Raw genomic sequence first — 21,976 nt, 5'->3', positions numbered from 1 at the left:
AATGTGAGTTTGGAAAATTGCAGAATATAAATCTATTCTAGTAGACCTCAACAATGGAATATGATCAGTAGAAATGGCCATGACATGGGACCTTTAAGTAAGGCAATGTGATGCTTTAAAAGAAATCTGTGTGGGCCTCATTTGCATAATGCAGAGTATCCACAATAGATTGTTGTGTGCGTACATTTTCTAAAATAATTTCACACCCATACACTTAAATGAAACTACATTGTTCACACATATAAAACCTTCTGACAATTTCTCTTAATTATTTTCCAAATCACATCCACGCACAAGGATTAATGATCAACACACCACATGAATGTTGATGCAAAGCAATGAGCCTGCTGATCAATTTCTGACACAGAAATGTGACATGTTGCTTTTGCCGTAATGCAGTAAATAAATAAAATAGTGATTGCTTGGTAAATTGATGTGCCGGGTGTCAAAGGCAAATTCAGTCCAGACTATGAAGAGTATATCTTTGAATAAAAAACTATATTTTCACCTATTCATAAGCTTCTATAAACCTGTAGCCCACAGTGTCCTACCCTGAACTTAATGATAATATCTGAGGCTCAGCATGATGGAGGGAAATACACAAGCCTTGGGGATTGGACTGCATTATGAATAAAGGCAAATCTTCAGATGGAAGTCTTGAGAACACACTTATCTATTTTCTCCTGTCTAGCGAAAATTGAAAGCTATTTTTCACAACAAAGAAACAAGTTGGTCGATAAGGAAGAAATGATATGCCATGCTAATAAGCCAAACAGGGACCGGCAGGAGAAATAAAGTGAATAAAACACGTCAAACAGGACCATACTTTGTCATAAAACAATATTAAAGGATATTATTGAGTGAATCTAACTCTGGCCAAAATGAGCAAGGAATTCCTTTTTTTAAGTCATGTGTAAAGGGTCCCTGTTATGCTTTTTGGGGTTTTACGTGAGTTATATAGGATTTTGTGCATGTAAATGGTCTGCAAAGGCTAAAATCCCAAAGTTCCCTCCACATTGAGTTTGTTTAAATTGTCAGTACAGGGAAATTAATCATTTGGCCAGCATTATTGTGGCCCGTAATGATGACCGATTGCCACACTATGTATTCTGTTGGTTTGCAGCGCCGCCAGCTATTGTATTTTAATCTAACAGTTGTTGTTGTTGTTGTGTGTAACTGGGGGTGATGATATTGCCTTTCTGTTTCAACACCAATGCAACATTTGTTATTTCCTCTAGCTCATTAAAGCACATGGTCACAGGTGGTGTACTCCCTTAACCTGATACAAAAAGGAATTAAGCTCTTTGATGCTTGCCAGAAATGATGTAATTTTTTCGTCATTGAGGTGATGACCGCCTACCTCCTTTGCATTGAAGTTGTCATGGTAACTTTATTGTACAGGCCTCCGATAAAGACCAACTTGCAGTTACTTATAACCAAATGTTTGCCCTAAGATGAGCTATCCTCCTTCTTGCTGCTATTATTTATCTATACTCTGACACACTTCATACTCTTGGTATGCCCACACTAATGCATTCATATGTTTTACATCCTACATTGACTATACATATCATACAAATGAGTGCGGCTCATTATATTCAGAGGACACATAATTGCTGCAAAAGATGGGAGACACAGTGCCAGTGACGTTAATTTGATTATGTAAAAAAATGTATTTACAATAGTATTTACTTGTAAATGTAGAATAAAAGCTTTCTTAAGATACTCTTTCAGAGATGTCACAACATTAACATCTTCAAGGCAATTGTTTTGATAAATGGGTTTGATCCACTAAATGTTTATTTCTGATTAGAACGTTAATGTTCGTGAAGTAAAAGTGCAACAAGGCGGTCATTTATGAAAGACGAACACCAACATGGTGAGCAGGAAAACAAATGTTTGTTGTCCAGAGCTGACATTACACTTATCAGACTTCTTTCTGCGGATTGATATGACTTCACATAGTCCCTCGATCCTACGTAGCAACGGTCGGTTCTCCTTAAGATAATAACAACCTCTGAAATGTCCAAAATGACCATTTAGAATCGATTTTACGACTGAGCCGTGTAATAATAGGCTTTGGGAGTAGTGGATTATAAGTAAGTACATTAACTCAAGAACAGTACTTAAAGTGGACCTATCATGCTATATTTGAATAATATATAGGACCATACCTACATAAGGCATATTTATACTTTTTTTTTTTCAAAATACCAAACAGATCATGCATTTTAGCCATGCCTCATTTTGCTCAATTTGAAAAATGTTAGCTCTGTTTGTGCAAGGGTTGATTCTGTGAGCAACAGCACCATCTAGAGGCCTGGCATATGTACTACAGCGTCTCCAGCGCTTTCGAACGGCAATGGCTTGGTTTAGCGTGGCTGTCTCCTCCTGATTGGTGGAGTTGGCCCAATAGCCACCGTCCTGACGTCAGGACAGTGTTCAAATCTGGATCAGTTTTGTATCAGATCCGTTGCAGCCCCTTTTATTGAGATTTGGGTATGGAGGAAAATAGAGAGGGTTGTGTTTTCTGACACTTGGTGAGTTCCCTGGAACACCGGGGACACATATTCATGTATAAAAGACGTACACAAGTGCATTTTGCATGATAGGTCACCTTTAAGTATACGTTTGAGGTACTTGTATTAACTTGAGCATTTCCAATGTTTGCAGCTTATATTTAAACGTATTCCATTCCATTTTTTGGACATTTTATTTACTTTTCAGATTCCATTTTTTGTTTTCTTATTATGAACTGAAGAAAATAAGTATTCATTTAACTGTTGAGACTATTTTACTTTAGTTATTTTTGAATTCTTAATCAAAATAAGTTTATTTAAAAGCCTCTTGGATCAGCTTGAAAATCCATCATGACAAAGCTGAGAACACAATATAAAAAATTGATTTTGAAGACATGTATTTAATAAAATACCCATCAATATAAAAAGAAGTTAAAAGAGCCTAATCTTAGACAGTACTTCTTTTGACTCATACATTCTAAATATAACACCTACAGTTATATCTAAGTAAGGGTTTGATTACAGGACTTATTTAAAGACTATTCACAGTGTGTTATTCTTTCTGCTGCTAATGGGTAATTAGCAGATTGGGAAGTAGAGCATGTATACATAATAACTAACAGAAAACCCAACACAACACTCAGAGACATCAGTATGCCAACAGCAGGCACAGGGCAGCAGAGGATGGGGGAGATGGTGGGGTGGGCCTCTGTCAAGAAATACAGAAAAATATAGAGTCTGGTGATCTCTGTGACCCTCTCCCACGAACCGCTGTGCATCCTGAACAGCCCCGCAGACATTTCACTGGAGCTCAACCAAGGGCTCCATAGAGAACATTTCCAGTACCATTTTGGAGTTGTAGAGTAAATCGGAAGACTTACAAAATGAGGAGTGCATAGTTTAGATCATTTCCATCGTTGTTCCTTTCTAAAAGCACGGCTGGTCTCTACGTTGCTACGCTGTTTTCTGATTCTACGATGTAATTTAATGCTGCATGCTTTTTTAAGAATTGAAATAAAGATTATGTTAAAAGTTCAAGTGCTATTTGAACCGTGAAAACTCACTGCATTTCCCCATAGATTCAGGGAGCTTTACAGCTGCATTGATTTAAACATATTTAATTAACCCCTTGAACTCAAAACCATGTTCGCTGCAGAAAAAGGAGCGTGGTTGTGTAGTTTTGTCTGGAAACCCTCTGTGCTTTTACATTCACGAGTATAACAAACTATATGGTTACTCTCTTATATTTTGTAAGCAATAAGATTCATGGCAACCGGTAGGAAATAATCTAACCGGTCTAAATCAAATTGTTATTTCCTGTTTAAAGTGTTTGTCAAAGCAGGAGCACATTAGGTGACATTGATGAAAGACAATCGGTTTCAAAGCAGGAAGCAGTTTAATTGTGTTTTCTCTTTATTTATTCGACTCAGAAATTGGACAAGAATGGCAGGGTGTCATTAAAACACAGATACTTGCTCAGTATTTTAATGCGACTGTTAAAACTGGTGGTGTGGATATCCACAAGATGCAATTGAGTCATCGTGACATGAAGGGAGAGTGAACAATTATTGTTGTGTTCCTCCGTAATATAGGGTATGTTCACCCTCTGTATGAAACCAGAGCCCAGTCGGACTTGTTAGTTAGTTAGGTTGTTTTGTTTTCTGTAGGAGTAATGATTAAGTAAAAAAGAACTCTTGAAGCTAGTCAGGTTTTCCAATTGCAATCTTTCACAAGCATGCATTGTTATGGTAATTCCAGTATGGGGCCAATAACCTCAACACAAATTCAAGTTAAAAAAACTACTGGTCAGGGAATGGGCTGGAACATTGCAAAACTCAAGCATTAACTTGGTTACAATAAGTAAAATAACAAATGTTTATCAACTATACAATTTCTTATATACAGTATGTTCTGAGCTGATTGGTTGCCTTGTAAGCTCATTAAATAACTCAGAATGCCTGACAGTAATAATATAAATTAAATCATTTCCAGATAACATCCCTCATATAGGAATAGAGCAAGTACTCACAACGTAGTACACTTATGTTAGAGATTTACTGGTTTGGAACATTGCATTTTTCACCATTAATTGAACCAAATAGTGAGGAGCTGACTTGGAATATAATTGAAGCATTACTCGCCTTGGCTGGGGAAAGCAAGAGCAGAGTCATCATTAATTGGATGCAAGCTGCTCTGTGCACAAATCCCCAAGCGGTCAGCATGATGAGGACAGATAGAGCCAATGAGAGCCTGCAAAGAGAAGTTGTGGTGAGAAAAAAAAGATGCAGTACCTTCCCTTATTGTAAAAATAAAGTGTAAAGGATGGTTCTCTACTAAGAGGAATTATTTCATTGATCATTTCAGGCCTGCTGATTCAGTGGCTGTGTGGAGTAATGAGAGTGGAGGTGATGCATGGGAGGTGTTCAGGGGAGGCTCTGGGGAGTGGCTGATATCGCAGTTTTCCCTAAACCTTATTAGGATTCAGCTGAAACCTGCACTCTGGCATAACAATGTCTGAGGAACAGCGAGAAAAACATCATGTCCATATCACACAGCCAAAAAAGGATTCAGGTGAATTTTGGAAAGCAAAAAGAGATTACTCAACGGATAGGAAGACTAAGTGACTGCATGAACATATCATTATATGGAATATAGGCACCAAAACTGATCCCAGTTAATCCCAGTTGGGTTCATTTTGGGGTTTATCTGAAACTTGAAAATGGCATGCTGCAATTTAGCGGTAGAAATAAGCAACATGCGGGGAAAAGGGTTTACATTTGGATATAAAAGACCCATCAAAACACGTCCCGATCGCGGTGTCTGAATGTCAGAGCTATCTACATCTTAATGATGAGACACTCAGTTTGAAATGCCAGAGCTATATTCCACACTCCTTAAACCTCCATTAGTACAAAGAAGTTTCTTCTGTTTTGCATTTAATAAGCGCTGAAGACAACTTAAGTTACAACTCCAGTTCTATGAATATGTGTGTTGTTGTACTGCTTTAGATAGTTATTTGAAACCATGCAGGCCTTATAAAACAGTGGATGACACAATCTGAGGAACTAAAGCCACTTATCCAACATCGAGTCAACTACTATGTCCATATAACGCAGGCCTCATTATCTCGTAACACCTTTAGGCAATTTGTTCTTGTTCTGCTTAATCTCGTTACACTTCCAGGATTTTGTGTTACATTTACAGAAATACCCCCCCCAAAGTGCCACATGAAGAACACCCACGGTGCTGAAGGGAAAAACGGTAAAAAGGAATACTAAGAAAGTTGAGGGTGTTATCAACAGGGACCAATTTAGAGCTTTCAATCTGAGATAGCGAACGCTGAATCCTTGTTATTGTTAAAGATTTTTCATTATACATCGTTCACATTCTCCACTCACCATTAGAAAAACATCTTCCTTACTGCCTGGTTAAATGAAAAGAATGCTTTGCACTCCTTGAATGTGTTTCTCTTGTGTAACAGAATAGAGTATAAGAAATATCTCCAAAATCATTGTTCCATTCATCAGCTGCTTCTCATTCTAATCAGTTATGTTTGAGGACAAAGCACGTTCCTTCAATTGAGTACTTGTGATTTTCAGATGAATTGTATATTCTGATGCCAATGAATCAGTGACAAACAAAAGTCTAGCATGATGATATCAAATTCTGAATGAATGTCTGTCAGTTTGTCACACTGATGCTCCTGTATACATATTGAATGTTTCCCAGAGTCATGTTTTGTTTACTTCCGTTTCAATTACTCACCATGACGGGAAACCCTGATGCCATTTCCTAGCACAAACTTCAGTTCTTCACCTTAGGGAACAAAACAGGGCAGCATTTCCACTTCTCATTTATAAGTCAAATGTATGTGAAAAACGTACTGTATGAATGTATTTTGTTGTGATATTTTAGAATACATGTTCATTTATTTGTATCATCCGACGTAAGTACATTTTCAGTGTAAGGATGTTTTCACATTTGAGAAACGGTGTGTAAAGTCAACATTGTATTGTTTGTGTAAAGGTTAAAGTCTGCGCTCGGGAGGAAAGCTATCAAACAGAGCTGTTGTTGAGGTGGCAGTATGATTTATTTTTGTTTCTTTGCAGCGGGGTTCTGTGAAAACAGAGGATGCATTGGTCAAGCAAACAGCTTCATTTCAGCACACATGAATCAAATTCCAGGCGAAGCTTTTAACAGATAATGGGACACCTATTGGCATCCGTTTCCTTGTTTTCTATGAGCTCGATATGCACTTTGAGTAAAAAAAAAAAAGGCTTAATAAATAAGGCAATATTGAAAATAGCAACAAATAAAGACTGCTTACATTTTGTTTGCTCTTTACATCACAGTGCAATATATTTAAGGCAAGGAGACAAGCAAGAAGTTACACAACACATACATAACAATACAATCAGTAAAATCACTCCTTTTTCATAACATGAGGAAAAATAGATCTCTAGAGGAGTACATGCTGAGAGTGAGAACAACCCACTTGTGCACATTTACACACATATCTACACACAGCACAGATTCACAAGAGCTTAGATTGGAAATCAACAGATGTTATGAGTAAGAGGGGACTGATGATGGTGTTTTTAGTTCTGCTCAGACAAAAATCAGGATTTGCTGAACATTGATTACATTTTCTATTCATCCCTGCGATAAAAATGTCCCCTCTGCTGCCCTGCGTCACCGGGGAAATCAGAGGTGAGGGTCTACAAAACCTGCATCCCTGATCAGGTAGGGTGTGAAGCCGCCATTATGGAGCCACAAACTGGGAATACACCCTGAATTTTTTCACATTTTCTTCTGCGATATATACATAAACCAGAAATGCTCATTAAGTGCCATACGTTGTGCTTGAGAAATACACTTTTTCTGATTCCTGAGTCTAGAATCTATGCGTTGCTGTTCTCTATTTACATTCTTACCTGAGGGCAAACAAGAAAGTACCCTCATTAAACTAATTATGTACCACACAGTCAACAAATGTCATGCATGAGCTCCAAAGAATCGACTGCAGTTGGTATGCGGGGCTGGTTATATCTGCGGCACAAATGTGGTAATTTTTGTATGTGCTCTTCTGCTGTGAAGTGTTTTGAGCAGCTTGGAAAATCACAAGGGTAATGATGTGCGTTCTCCTGCGTTCTCCTTCTAACTTAGAAAAATGCCACTTCTGTAAAAAAAAGGTAAAAGCCCATTTTAGTGGATGTTCCCTGTACCGGCTTTCATCTCCTCTTTTATGATTGGCACACAATAAAGTGAGGGAAATCAAGGAGGTTAAAGTCAATGTTACAGATAGTTGTTCACTGAGATGCAGTATTTACCAAGGATATCCCATAGTAAGGTTTCTCACAGTCTCTGTTAAGAGGTGGATTACACTCTCATGGAGGTAGTCTGTCATATACTATATATCTCTTTGCTAGATATACACAGTACACACACTGTGTCATGTAGGTTCTATGTTACAAAAGCTGTGACATTCAAGTGCCAAGATCCATGTAGATGTATAAAGAATATAATATAATATCTATAAGCATGGTATTTTTCATTTTCTTTGACACTGAACAACAAGAAAAGTGTGATAAAAGAGAAATGATTTGTAAATGAACCACAGTGTGAGCATGTGTTTTTCACATTGTCAATAGTGGTGATACTTACTTCAAATTGCACTTTATCACGGCGTTTACCACGACACAAAATATCACTTCAGAGTGATAATCTATATTACAAGGTGTTTGTAAGCCTACCTCTTAAGCAACCTGACTCACGTAAACAAAGTCAAAGTTATCAATCATTTACAGCCGAGACACAACAGAGCCAGTCCACAGTGATTACAGCTCAGAATCTCAAAGTCCTTGTCGGATCAGTTTTCATTAAAATGGCTGATTGTATCTGTCAGGGTCGCAGATCACCAACCTGCTCACACACACAGGAGGGCGTGTGAGCAGCAGAAAATCTCTTTGAAGGTTTTCCTCATCTCTTGGCTGCGAAAGGCGTAGATGATGGGGTCGATGACGGAGTTGCACATGATGAGGATGAGGTACATGTTGAAGTGGGACATGAAGCAGGTGCAGTAGGGGTTCCTGGGGCAGGTGATCATGAGGATGAGGTGGAGGAAAAAGGGCGCCCAGCACACCACGAACACCCCGAGGAGGATGGTGAGGGTGATGGCGCCCTTCATGTTGGCTCGCTGGTGGATGGGCGCGTTGCCGGGCAGCGCTGCGATGCGTTTCATGTGCAGGCGCGCCAGCAGGAACATGTGGACGTACAGCGAGGCCATGAGCACCAGCATGGTGAAGAACATGGTGATGAGGCAGATGAGGACCGTGGTGCTCTCTGAGTAGATGATGAAGAGGATGCCGGACACCGTGCAGCACGTCCAGATGCTGCTGATCACCAGCATGGCTCTCCGCAGGGTCACGATGTTATGGTAGCGGAGAGCGTAGAAGATGGTGATGTAGCGGTCAACGGCGATGGCGAGCAAGCTGCAGATGGACGCCAACAGAGAGCTGCAGATCAACGAGTCAAACACATTGTCCATGTTTTTGATCAACGTAACGGGGATGGTGAGGCTGCCTCCGTTGATGAGCGCTATGACGATCGTCTCCGAGGCGTTGGAGACGCTAACCAGCATGTCGGCCACTGCCAGGCTACAAATAAAGAAGTACATAGGCGAGTGAAGGTTCTTGTTTTTGATTATGGCGGTTACAACCAGGATGTTCTCCAGCAGGCTGACGATGCCCAGAGTCAGGAACACCTCTGTGGAAATCAGCAGCTGCTCGTAGCATCCTGCAGATGAGTCCTTGTCCTTGGCTGAGGAGTCTTTGTTCAGCGGCAAAATGCCTGAAGTTTGGCTCCTGTTATGGTAGCCATGGATCAACCCATGGTGCTCCGTGTTGTTCATAATGTCTCCTTTTAAATTCCCTGTCTTCTTTTCCCACGTTGTTATTTCTCCATCTGCGTCAGAATCTCAACAGGTGCGCTTCTGGAGGACAACATAGGCACGCTTAAAGGAGAATGAAACAATTCCTCACCCTTCAAGAAAGGCAATTATCTTCAAACATCTGCTGCTGCTGTTACTCTCTGACACAAACAATCCTCTCATCTCTCCAGTAAGAAGTTCAAATGACTGTTCCTTAGATGTGAGAGAGATTGAATGGAGCAGAAGCAGAGAGGTGCGTGCTGGAAGGAGCATGTGGGAGAATGATTAACAGAGCGCGGGAACATGAGCGGCACAGCGATCAGAGAGCAGCAGCTCCATGTGCGAGAGCAGGCAGATCATCACCTAGAAAGTCACTGGCCTCCCCCTCTGTCTATCTCTCTGCTAGTATGCCAGGCACACACACACAGACACACACCACACACACCCCCGTGGATTTTTGTCCTATCCGCTCGCTGATAAGGGGGGAGGAGGAGCAAAGTTTGCCTTGACGCATGAATGAGCAAATAAAAGCTTTTTACGAAATGTGAAATGGATATTTGAAAAGAAAAAGTCAGCCTATTCACGTCTAAAAATCAAAGTCAAGTTCTTACAAGGTTTTTTTTTGTATTACTGTACTGATGATCTATTAGCTCTTCACACGAATAAAACTACTGTGACTAGCAGTTATTTCACCTTACATATTTGTTATCTGAAATGTAAAAGAGTTTAATGTAGAGTTGGATGGCTACAAAAAAAACAATACACAGAGTTTTCATGACAGAACTGGACATTTTGCGGATGTATTTGGCAGGAAATCAGTGAAAGATAATGGCTTGAAAACATATTTCTCTATGCTGTTGCACAAAACTGACAGTATCCAACACTTTTCAGTTTTAGTTAACTATTTCAAATCAATTCTCAGACACGATAAACACTGTAACAGTCGATAGCAATAATACGCACACATAACCTTTGTTAATAAACCATTGCATATAGACCAAATATGATTTAATATTTAAAAAGCTGAGTGCCACTCACAGTGTGGTTGTCTTTTTCGTTATGAGGTACTGTAATTATTATAATTATAATCTGCTTCATGCACTTGTGTAATTTTGTAGTAATAACTGTCACAAAAGCTACAAACGTGGGATGCAAACAATGTTTTGTAGTACATATAATCTACTAATCGAGCGATACACTAATGCACCGCCGGTTTCCTGCAGCCAACTTGTACTTAAGGTAGTTACAGCAAACTAATGGACATCCTATTATTTTAATAAGCTTTACATTACCTTTACATAATTAATCATGTAACACTGAAAGGGCAGTTTTCTAGGATTTTGTGGAGTAAAAGGAGCGCTATTATGCTCATTTTCAGGTTCATATTAATATGTTGTGCCTCTCCTGTGACATGTCTCCATGCTTTAATGTTCAAAAAGCTCTTTATTTTTCTCATACTGCCTGTGCTGCAGCACCTCTTTTCACCCTCTGTCTGAAACCAGAGCCCAGTCTGCTCAAACAAATATGCAATATGTGCAATCCAATTGAACCTGGGTCCCTTGCATCTTCAATATAGACTCAAAATTGATCAAAATTGCACCACGAAGAGTACAAATAAGGACATTCTCTGGTTAAAAATGACATTTCAGGCTGTGAAAATATCAGAAGTTGACTCATCATCCTCAATAATCCCCAATACCACTCAGAAATTGGAAACATTGGCCAAGCCATTTTCTACCTAATGTCCCCATGGCTATAATGGTAATTCATGCTAATTAACGCACTTAAGCTAAATGTGCAAATTACCCAACGAATTCAAGTTAGCATCTGGCATTTCTAACATAAATCTTTGTTGTACTCAACATTTCTGGGTTCACAACAGGACTTTATGAGCTGGCAACTTGACTCATTTGTAAAGACAAGGCTATGTATTCACTGTAAATTATATGCACAGGAAATACTGGATGAATAGTTTGGGATCACAAGTTTGGAGGACCTGATTTTCTGGGAAGCTAAGCAATGAAGAAAAACCCAATTAAATCTGAATGAAGTAGCCTTGGGTTCAATACATAACAAGTAGATGGAATAACCCGAACTACAAAGCACAGAAACAAACCGAAAGGTTAAGTTCTGCCATGAGTCATTAAAATAAACAGTGCCAATTATTTATTTGAAAATAAATGTTGTGTTATGAATTTGTAACACTTTAGTAGCACTCAAAGCAACTGCACGGACTACCGAGGAATCCAATCAGCGTAATGCATGGTTCGTGAAGAAGTGGACACAAAAGGACCCCAGTGCAAGGCTGTTTGTGACAAAACACCTTGTGAAAAGTGTAACCATGGTAAACGTGTAGAGCAAGTCAGTGGATAAAACACACATATCTTTATATCCAACAAGCAACCAGTCCTTTCAAAGCTAAAGTAGATTCATGTTCACTTTTATAAAGCTTCTTTTGGAGGTTCAAGTATGTTTCATTGGTCCAGCATTGCAGGGCATTAAAAGTTGCAGTGAGTTGCGACACAATTCAGAATTCTAGTGTTCAGAGACAAAACCTTAATAAACGTACTATCTTCAAAGAAACAAACCACAAATGCAGTTCATCTAGAATAAATATATGGCAACGACTCCGTTCTGAGTGGCTTTTTGGGCAGCATTACGATGCACAAATGGAAAGCCCCCAGATGGAAAATGTAGAGCACAACAATCTACTCTAAGTGGCATAATTGTGGCACTCTATTGTTGCTTTCATGTTCGAAGGAATTATGGAAATAATTTCACTGGACTACGTTGAGCGTCATCACACTATTTCGTAAGTGAAGAGACCTTGAACGTGTGAGGATTCAAGCAGTGAGGTTTTGCATTTTAAAAACACAGTAAGACCTTTGTCCAAAAAGTTGCTGAAAGATCTTTAATCAAGAAAAACAATTACATTTAAGAGTCCATATTATGCTTTTTGGGGTTTCTCCATTCCTGTAGTGTTATATAGGTTTTTGTGCATTTAAACGGTCTGCAAAGGCTAAAATCCCGCTTTAAATGTTATCATTACAAAACAAAACATTAGTATCATGATAGGTAATGTTAAAAAATGCTTTCACGATGTGTTTTACACTCTACAAACCAAGGTTAAGGCCACAATCAGTTAGAAACCATCAGTCCTTTGTGACAACTGATGGACAGTCAAACAACGTTTTGCTTAAGTTCACATGGAACTACTGCATAATAACTTGCGTCCATAACTAAATGTACCAGCACAGAAGGCAGGGCTAATGTTGTTTGCCACTGTGCTAGTCTGAGGCAAAATAAGCTTAGTTTGCTGAAGTAAAACAACATGTTTTGGGTTGGAGGAGAACACAGTCCATGAACAACTTCGGTTCAGACAATGAAGACAAAACATGACCTTTATTTAAGAGCCATTCACATACCTGTACGCACAAATTTAAAAAAGGATTTGTCATTAGTTGTTTGTTAAATCAGTGCCAAGGACATGCTGAGGTTCTTCACAGCTCCACAGAATAAATGTAAGAAAATAAATGTTGCAATGCTGCGGTATAACCTTGTAGTGAGGGTGAGGGTGAGTCATCACAGAGGTACAGTAGGAGTAAATTGTGCTTATAGTCGCAATAAGTAGCTACAAATATACATTTTATAGAAATAGTATTCAAATGAATCTGCCAGCATTTTTTTATTTTATATTTTACTGTCAGTTCTCTGTCAAATGTCCTCTTTAATTACGTTGTCATATTTAGTCAACCTTGTACTGCTTCTTCTTAATAATATCTTAATAAAAGTTTGGGTAATTTAGCCTTTTCTACATATTTTCAATTAAAACCACCAATTTCTTAATTATTTTGGACATTTTTCATCATCCAATATTATTGAACATAACAGTCAATAATCTAGCTGACAAGGTCTTCAAACTACATTTTAGGGTTAAAAATGTTAACAGGTTTTTAATGAGAAATGGACGCAATCTTTAATGAAATCGATGCCATTCCATAATCGTCTGATCTTAATCATTGAAAAGAAAGCTGGCTGATAACCATACTGTGTTGACTCATGGCTTCTGTTAATAAAATAAACACTAAACATACATATGTATGTAATGCTTACTTAGTGCTATGTGTTTTACACAAACAACCACTCACACACACACTCACTACGTGTTGTTAAGTCTTTCCCAAGGACATTTCAACATATACAGCAGACTGTAGAGGACAGGGATCGATACGTAGACTTCCTATGTGCTTCCTCAGCTGCCCCATTGATTTAGCCTCTCAGCACCATGCGAGAGGCATTAAATGATAGTCTGACTGTTTCAGCACCATAAAGAAACAACAAGTGTTTAATCGTCTCTGCCAAAACTGTGGATCTGTCCAGGGAAAAGTGGTGGAATAATATGAATAATATGAGATTCAACCGGTGTTTCTTGGCCAGCACAAATATTTAGAAAACATTAGGGATTGTTATAATGAGCACGCTTCAAGTCGAGGAGATCTCATCCAGCTCAGTGCTGAGATACAAACCCTGTGCTCAAGAGGGTCAATTAAAAAGCATGTTTTACTGGCCTATGGGCTGGGTATCATGAGCGCTTTCCTAGGTGTGCTGTTGGGTAAACAATAAGGAAAGTTTGTTCTTAAAAGGCTCCTTGTTAAATTACGTGCTCTGAAAACAGATAAGTATTTCTGAAAACAGCTTTTTTTACCTCAGGCTTCAAGCTGTGTCTGCTAGGGGAGATAATACGAGAGACTTTGACTTTGAACAATACCAAGAAAGCGAGATGAGTGCCAGTTTGGAGTTTTTATACTTTCAGACAACTTATTTGCTTTTGTATGCGAAGACTGAAAAAATACACCTTTTAGTATAAGAGGAAAAGTCCATTTCAATTGGTGGCACTTAGCATAATTTATTCTCTATTTTAAAAGATTGCGAGGGAAGAACATGTTTAAAATCTTCACATTGACATTATTTACTTTGCAAGGCCATTATTGGACATTATGTTGTTTTCTGTCTCTCTAACATTATGGCTCTAAATCGTCCTCTCAATTTGCTGCAGAGTGAGGATATTAGCCGTATTTTTCTCTTTGTTTTGTTCGGCTACATACAGCTCACGACTCACCGGCAGCAAATAGAGAGACACACACAGGTGAACACAAACTCAGACAGACATCTGCACACTTGGACAAGGAGAACTCGGTCAGAGTGACCTTTAGGGCTCAACATAAATGCACACCGGGGACCAAAGACAAACAGAGACTAAGCGCACACACCAACACGCTGCACTTTAATGCAGGGAAGGGTCACATTACATTACATTACAATGTCACTTGTTAGACGCTTTGATCCAAAGCGACTTACATACTCAATACTGTGAACAATCCCCACACTGGAGGGAATTTGGGATCAACAGTTCCCTTCACACAGTGCTTGTCGGTATTTTTTTTAAATAAATGATTTCCCTCCATTTAATATGTAATGGCAAAATCAAAAATATCCTGACACTGAAGTCTCTTTTTACTCAATGTGACCTCCGACAACAGACATCCATAATTAAATATGAAATTAATTAATTTGGACTCTTTATCAGCTTAATTGCTGCTAACAGACAGTGCCACTTCACGGACAGGGGGAGCCCATTACTGTGAACTAATGGCTGAGCGACTCGGCAGCAGAATTATGGAGCTGCTTATCTCATGTTGCTCCCCTGAGTGCAGATGAGAAGCTGTCAAAATGTGGGAATGTAGGAGTTCACAGGCAAAATTAAGCTTTGGGATTTTACGTCCGCCTCCCTGACTGCTGCAGCTCGGGTTTTTATCAATTATGCATTCCAAAGGTGAAGTTCTTCATTTTAACATAAATGATTGCAATCCATCTCCTGAGCGCTATGGATTATTTTCAATAAGCTGTATCTGGAAATACTGACGCATGTACTGTATGCTTGACTTTGACATTTCATTCTGTAATCATTCATTCAATTATAGGAAGCAATATCGTACCACTTTTGTGTGTTTTTATGGGCTCAAAATTAATGTTTTGTATTCATATTTACACATACAGTACGTGTCAAAAAGGTCAGTTTTAATTAAAGAGGACATATGATTATTTTTAGGTTCATTTTTGTATGGGTGAGAAACTTTGAACTTTGGATTTTAGCCTTCAGCAGACCATTTACATGCACACAAACTTATATTACACACTAAGGAATACCCCAAAAAGCATAATAGGGCCTCTTTGATACAGACGTTTTAGTTTAGACCTGCAATTTCTTATATGTCACCCTTTGAAATGATTGGATGAAGAAGGCAACATTGAATAAAAAAGGTAACATTATTATGCTGAAACATACAATGATCTGCATCAGAAACCGACTGAATGTAAACTTAAACTAGATAAAAGTTTGAAAGAGACTATCTGCCTTCAAGTCATGAACACACCGACATCTGAAGAACAGAGACCTATTGTCTCAGAGACTGTGGAGAAGATGAGTGTTAACACCAGGTCAGCAGAGTGGTGCTGAGCTGCTGCAGCTGAGACCGGAACAGTATCATGGAGGGCGAAGCACGGACATTATATTCTCAAGCTTTACAGACACAGACACACATGGTTTTCACTGTCTCGCTCTGAAATGGACCTTTCTGATGTTGTTTTCCTCCGTATGGTGTCTTTGGTTGTCATGGTCACACAGAAAGTCCAAATAAATAGTTACACCATCGCAAATTCAAAGGCGGTAGCAAACAGGCACGCTAATGAACCCCTGAGGGAAATATATTTCTGTTTATCTGCTAAATGTTCACCAGCAGCTCCTCACCTGTCTGTGCGATTGATCTGTAGTTCAAGTCTAAGCATTTTGAATCAATTATACAATCTCTATTCAAGTAGAGTTTTCAATTCAAGCATCAATTTATAATAGTTTAAAGCTCCTCACAAGTTGTATTCTCTATGCATTTCATGCCGAAAAAAGGAACAACTTTTGATAACGTTTATATTAGAACAGGACATTTTCTTATTTTTACCTGGATTATGGAGTTCTTTCCACCTGTATGACATGACACTCTCTCAGCAGGGCTGAAATATCAAGTCTCTGCATGATGGCCCCATACGGCGCCCTGTAGGGTTCCCCCATAGAGCTCAGTTTATAGCTCGAACCCTGGTGCCCTGCCAAATCTCCTCACCTTCATACAATGCTCTGTATGAATCTATGTGACAGCAATGTACCTTCCTGCCATTTCAAACACAATCTCTGAAACTGATGCATATCAAAAACTGAACCTTTGTGAAAGAATTCTACTTCCGTTTCTGTGGTACAGAGACACAATGTGCCAACATATTGTAAAAAAGCTCAAAAAACATAATTAGTTAAGTGGAAGGGCAGAAGGCATAGCTTTGAAAAATACATAGACCTCTCGGGAAGTATTCAATTACATCGTTTTTGGTAAAAGAAAATATATATTCTGGTGAAATAAATACACAATTTATGATGAATACGTTCAATATTTGTAAAATGTGAAAATAAAAAACATAATAACAAATTACAATTAAATTCAAGAATGAAAAAATAAAGATAAAACAATTATAATAATTGTAGTTTCTAGTTAATAATTTTACGGAGTCATGAACATAGGCTCAAATAATAATGCAGAACCAGAAAATGAAAAGCAAGACAAAACATCACATCGGTAAACACTTATACAGATAGCAATACAATTAACTATAACCATAAGAATTGTTGTAGATTTAACAGAAACTGTTTTTTACTCACTTGGGTGACTAACATAAATCTCTGTAATCTGAATTGTCGGTGAGAAATAATACTTGAAAGGTTTATTTTTATATTCCATAAATGTGATGAGACAATATAGACTCATCGCCTTAAAGTCCCTCTAATCACTAATTATTTTAACAATTTAAGCAATTACAGCGAACTACTGAAGCTAAGGGAGAAAATGGCACAAATGGACCTGTTACATTTCCTCACTGAATGTGAGTGTATGATAATCTGCTTTATTTCAGTCCACCTTTCAACTGAGTTAAACTCCCTGACCACGTATACAACAGCATCACAGCCTCTTCTGTTTCTAGGCAAAACAGGTTTGGTGAACAAACACAAGACAGGGATTAAGGAGCAGTTCCACCAATCAGAACAATAACCAAACCGGTAATACATTTCATGACAGCAAATCAAATCTGATATTTGTGCAGGCGGAGATCAACACGGCAACCAAGATTGCACAAAGTTAATAAAGCAAAATGTCTGTGTCTTATTACAGCTGCTGGGGCTCATTATTTGTCGCATATTTGTTCCCGAGCACATGGTTTGCTTGCTGCGTAGTCACAAAAAAAGTTAATGGCATCAGATAGGACGGTTTCATAAAAGGTGCAATTGTCCCAGAAAGCCCGCTCCGGCTGCTGCTCTATAATTAGTTCTGATGGAAGCCCTCAGCAACCATCATTTATTTCCTTTTTCCAAGGTTCACACTGGGCCATCGTTCCCCTGCTCACCCCCACATCACACAATCTATTGGGAAGAAAGCATCACATAAACAACAGGGTGTTTCCGCAACACAACAACAACCACTGTGATTTCAGCAAGTGTCGATTTGACTCAAGTTCATTGTCCTCTATCATCTAACAAAATGTTTCAGCACCTGCGTTTTAGTCACACTTTGCAGTAAGTAGTCAAGAGCGGTGGGCTTTTTACCACAATGTTTTTGTACTGTTGGTCAGGCATCTGATCCTCCACCTCTACAGGGACGGTCTTGTTTTATTTAAGCAGCTTTAAGTACTTGGTTATGGCTTGTTAGATATTTTGTTCTTGGTTAAAAGAAGCCAGTTTTGACGGTTGGAGGGATAACGTATGCAAACTGCACTCCCAAAGTGTAAAGGAACATGTTTTTCTGCTTCTAATCACTCACCAGAACTTCCTTTTTCTCAAACAAGCACGTATAAATATACATTAACAGGTGATATAAATGTCAAGCTAATGAAGTAGATACAAAATGGTGTCCTTCTATATGTTTATCATTGTCAACAAATCTCAAAGACCATGTGTTTGTGTCGCAATTATTTCAGTTTCCGTACTCTGCCTGTGTCACCCAACCACGCTGGTCCCTAAAAGTAAGACATAAAAAGTTGTGTAAATGTTTTCCTTTGGAGAAATAAGATATATCAAGCTTTTATATATAAGTCCTCAATATATGAAATCTCAAGAACATCAGCCTTATACTCAAACTGAAGTGGCTAAGACTACAGAAAGTTCAATAGTTCAAATTAATTTGAAAGTAGTGTGCAATACGTACCCTTGGCCCACAATATATAAGAGATCCCAGTTTTGTTGTACACTTTAATGGTTTCAAAATGCAAACAAGTCTCATCTAGAGGTCAGTCATTTGAGGACACTTGGTCATGTGATCACACGAGCTAGGTTATGACTAGATTTAGTTCCAAGCATTATGACTAATTGGGGATCGATATATATATTTGTTCTCCCTTTGAAATGGTGCGTAGTTAGTAAGAACACCCTTTGTTCATATCTCATAACACCACTCCGAGGTGTGAATTAAATTATTGGAAATCTCGTGGTGATCAATCTTCATCTATCATGTTTCCGAAACTCTGTGGGACTAAACGACTAAATCTTAGCAACAGAGATAAATTATTAGTGGGCAGCGAAACACAGGAGAATAAGCCAATTAGAGGGACAGACAAGTAATAAAGTTTATTGAGGTGTCATGTTGGTCTGCTTTGTGGTAATGGAATAAGGATATGTAACAGAGCTTCTAGAATATCTCCCACTTAGCCTGCCTGGCATATGTGAATGCATCAGACTGACTCACCTCATTTTGCCTCATTTTAGTTTTGCAATTTTGGTTTGCTAAATGAGTTCTAGTGTAATTTATTAATATTTAGTAATCACACCAACCCCAGACACCAGAATTGGCATATTTCCATGCAGGGCACGCATCACTCATTCACCAAATTGCTGTGATATTTACAAGAGCTGTATCTGAAAACAGGGCGCACATATGCAGAAGAGAGATCCAGCTCTCAACAGATAGTCATTTCTAATGTCTAATTGCCCCAGCTATTAAAATATAGCGAATGCGTTGGTTTGTGTCTTCTTCAAATAAAGTGTTGGCTTTGAAATGTAAATTCCAATTGAGTCTTTTTCATCTGGCGGCTGATGGCAGATAATCTTCTCTTTTACAAAAGCAGCTCAAAGGTCATCCGGTGTAGATACACGTGAATTTAAATTCATAGCGGTGTTCTCAAAGAAAACACAGATTACTCCAATCACGTGCACATGATGACACCAGAAGGAAAAAAAGAGTTGACAAAAAATGAATTTAGTAGATATTAAGGTGGGTTTTGGACACTGATTGACATTGTATGCTATGGACGAGTAACAAATAAACAACAAAACAAGATTTAAATGTTAGTAGGCAATTTGTTTTGAAGTCAGTTGTTTAATTTTAATCATTATTTCCAAGTTAGATTCCTAGAATTATATGTAATATAATAAAAACATTACTGTACTTAGTGTTAAATGTTCCCCAGTTCTATAGAAAACCTTTGTAAAGTGTACAGCGTATTCAGCAAAGAACAAGCAGAAAACAATCTCGTTTGAGGGTCAAATTTGTAACAAAAATGACCAAGTACAGTGTTTGCCTTCAAATTAAGTTGTTATCTATTCATAACCCCAAACATCTTATTCTGTGGTACAATTTTCAATCATTTTCCTCATACAGTATAACATGCTTTTGAAAATCTCCAAATCATCAAAAATAGAGAACTAACATTCATTTGTAGTATGGCACACAGCAATTAACATTTCTTTGCAACCTTTAAACTCAAATAAAGTTAACCAATGGTCTTGATGATGTATGTGTATATGGCTGTTTTTAAAGGATAATATTTATGAGATCAAATGAGTGAAATTCTCCCCCAACACAAAAGGTGTGTGAGCAGATTATTAAAGAGGGGAACAAAGGACCCTGGGAACTTTGAAACTCTCCTGTTTCATTCACACTTTGACCCCATTTCCACCAGGTATGAAGATGAGGTTGGAATCTCAATAATGACCGCGGGGCTTTTTCATTTACATGTGGTGTAAAAAGCAGATGCATTATTATTATTCTGCCTGCAGGTTGATCATGAAATTCAAATTCGCTTTACCGTCACCTCATAAACGTGGATGCAATCTGGGGGTCTCGGAGGCCAATGAGGCTGCATTTACCATTTGAAATGATTAAACCAGAGATGCCTGCAGCAAATTGATATATCAGTCTGGACTTTCTGGCATTGTCTTGCATGTGGAAAGAGTTTCTTGAAGTTCGTCCTAACAATACTTTCAATACAATTACAAATCTAAAGAAAGAAGTGCAGACACGGGGTGTTTCTCAATGTCGAGGACGCTTCCTTGGTAGGACATGTCTTCCGAGTCACTTCCTTCAGAAGCGAGGCAAGAATCCTTCCTAGCCTCGGAAAACGAAGAATGGTGGAACAGGCTAACAGGTGTGCAGGTGTGCGTCATATGCGAGGCCCCGCCTTAAATGGAGCGTGATTTCCGCCAAAGATTTGGAAATTGGTCCGTGCGCAAAGCATTGTGGGGATTTTAAGACCGCGAAGGATACACATGTGCAGCCTCGAAATGTCTCGCTACGAAGGACGCCGGCCTCGGTAGAATTCCAAGGAGCCTGGACATTGGAACAGTCCTTCGGTGGGACTCGATGACGTAGCATCCTTGAAATAGTGGCTCTGGAGCATCATTCCTTGACATTGAGAAACACCCACAGATTGCCTTTTCATTCCAGGTGTTGATGAAACCATTGTAACTGCCATGAGTGTATTATAGGACATGATACATTTGACCAGTAGCTGTTTTAGTGCTTGGTAATAATCACGGTTTAGCTCATTTTAATTCTCATGCCTAGTCCGATCCATCATAAATCTTTAAATTCAATCTGAACATCTTTCAACGTTGATAAGTATTGACATCGTCTCCTGCTACCCCGGTCAAGCTGTGTTGTCATGGAAACCTAAGAAGTCCAGCTATCAGGATGAGAGTGAATGATAGTCTCTGCCGCCACATATACATCATCAGCACGGATAGGGAGAATGTGATGAGTTTCTATAAAGACTATGAGCACTTTCTCAGAGGAAACCCCCGCTGGGAGCTCATTGCCTCATGATCACTCACTTTGCTAGAGTAAACATTTCAATTTCTAGATGAATAGTGGGGAAAATTGAAATATGTATATCATAGCGAGAGGAAATTGTGTCTGCTGATATATCTGAGATTTTTTTAAAGTATGATGAAAGGGTGGAACTTCCTGTTAAATAAGATAAAACTTCACAATGTGTTTGAAAACAGTTCTCTGTATCAGTTGTTGTCAAACTTTTGTCTGATAAATGTCGTAATGCCAGCTCATCATAGTTAGAATAATTTCCAGTCAATGGAAAAGGTAAAGTATCCAGTATTTCACAAAGACAAAGGAACTCTGAAAAAGTCGAAGTATTTTTTGTAGCATAT

General features: G+C 38.6%; 1 protein-coding gene across 1 annotated transcript; it reads right to left on the bottom strand.

Moving 5' to 3' along the window:
- Positions 1–8,332: 8,332 nt before the first annotated feature.
- On the bottom strand, positions 8,333–9,951 carry mc4r (melanocortin 4 receptor). The gene has a single exon (XM_034148766.1). The coding sequence runs from the start codon at positions 9,427–9,429 to the stop codon at positions 8,446–8,448; it is 984 nt and encodes a 327-aa protein (XP_034004657.1). The 5' UTR covers positions 9,430–9,951; the 3' UTR covers positions 8,333–8,445.
- Positions 9,952–21,976: the final 12,025 nt, after the last annotated feature.

The sequence above is a fragment of the Trematomus bernacchii genome, unplaced genomic scaffold (assembly GCF_902827165.1).
Source record: "Trematomus bernacchii unplaced genomic scaffold, fTreBer1.1, whole genome shotgun sequence".
NCBI classification, from domain to species: Eukaryota; Metazoa; Chordata; class Actinopteri; order Perciformes; family Nototheniidae; genus Trematomus; species Trematomus bernacchii.
This window is presented reverse-complemented; position numbering and strand designations above follow the sequence as displayed.

Excerpts from the sequence above, each read along its gene's own strand:
- mc4r (XM_034148766.1), bottom strand. The coding sequence starts at position 9,429 with ATGAACAACACGGAGCACCATGGGTTGATCCATGGCTACCATAACAGG.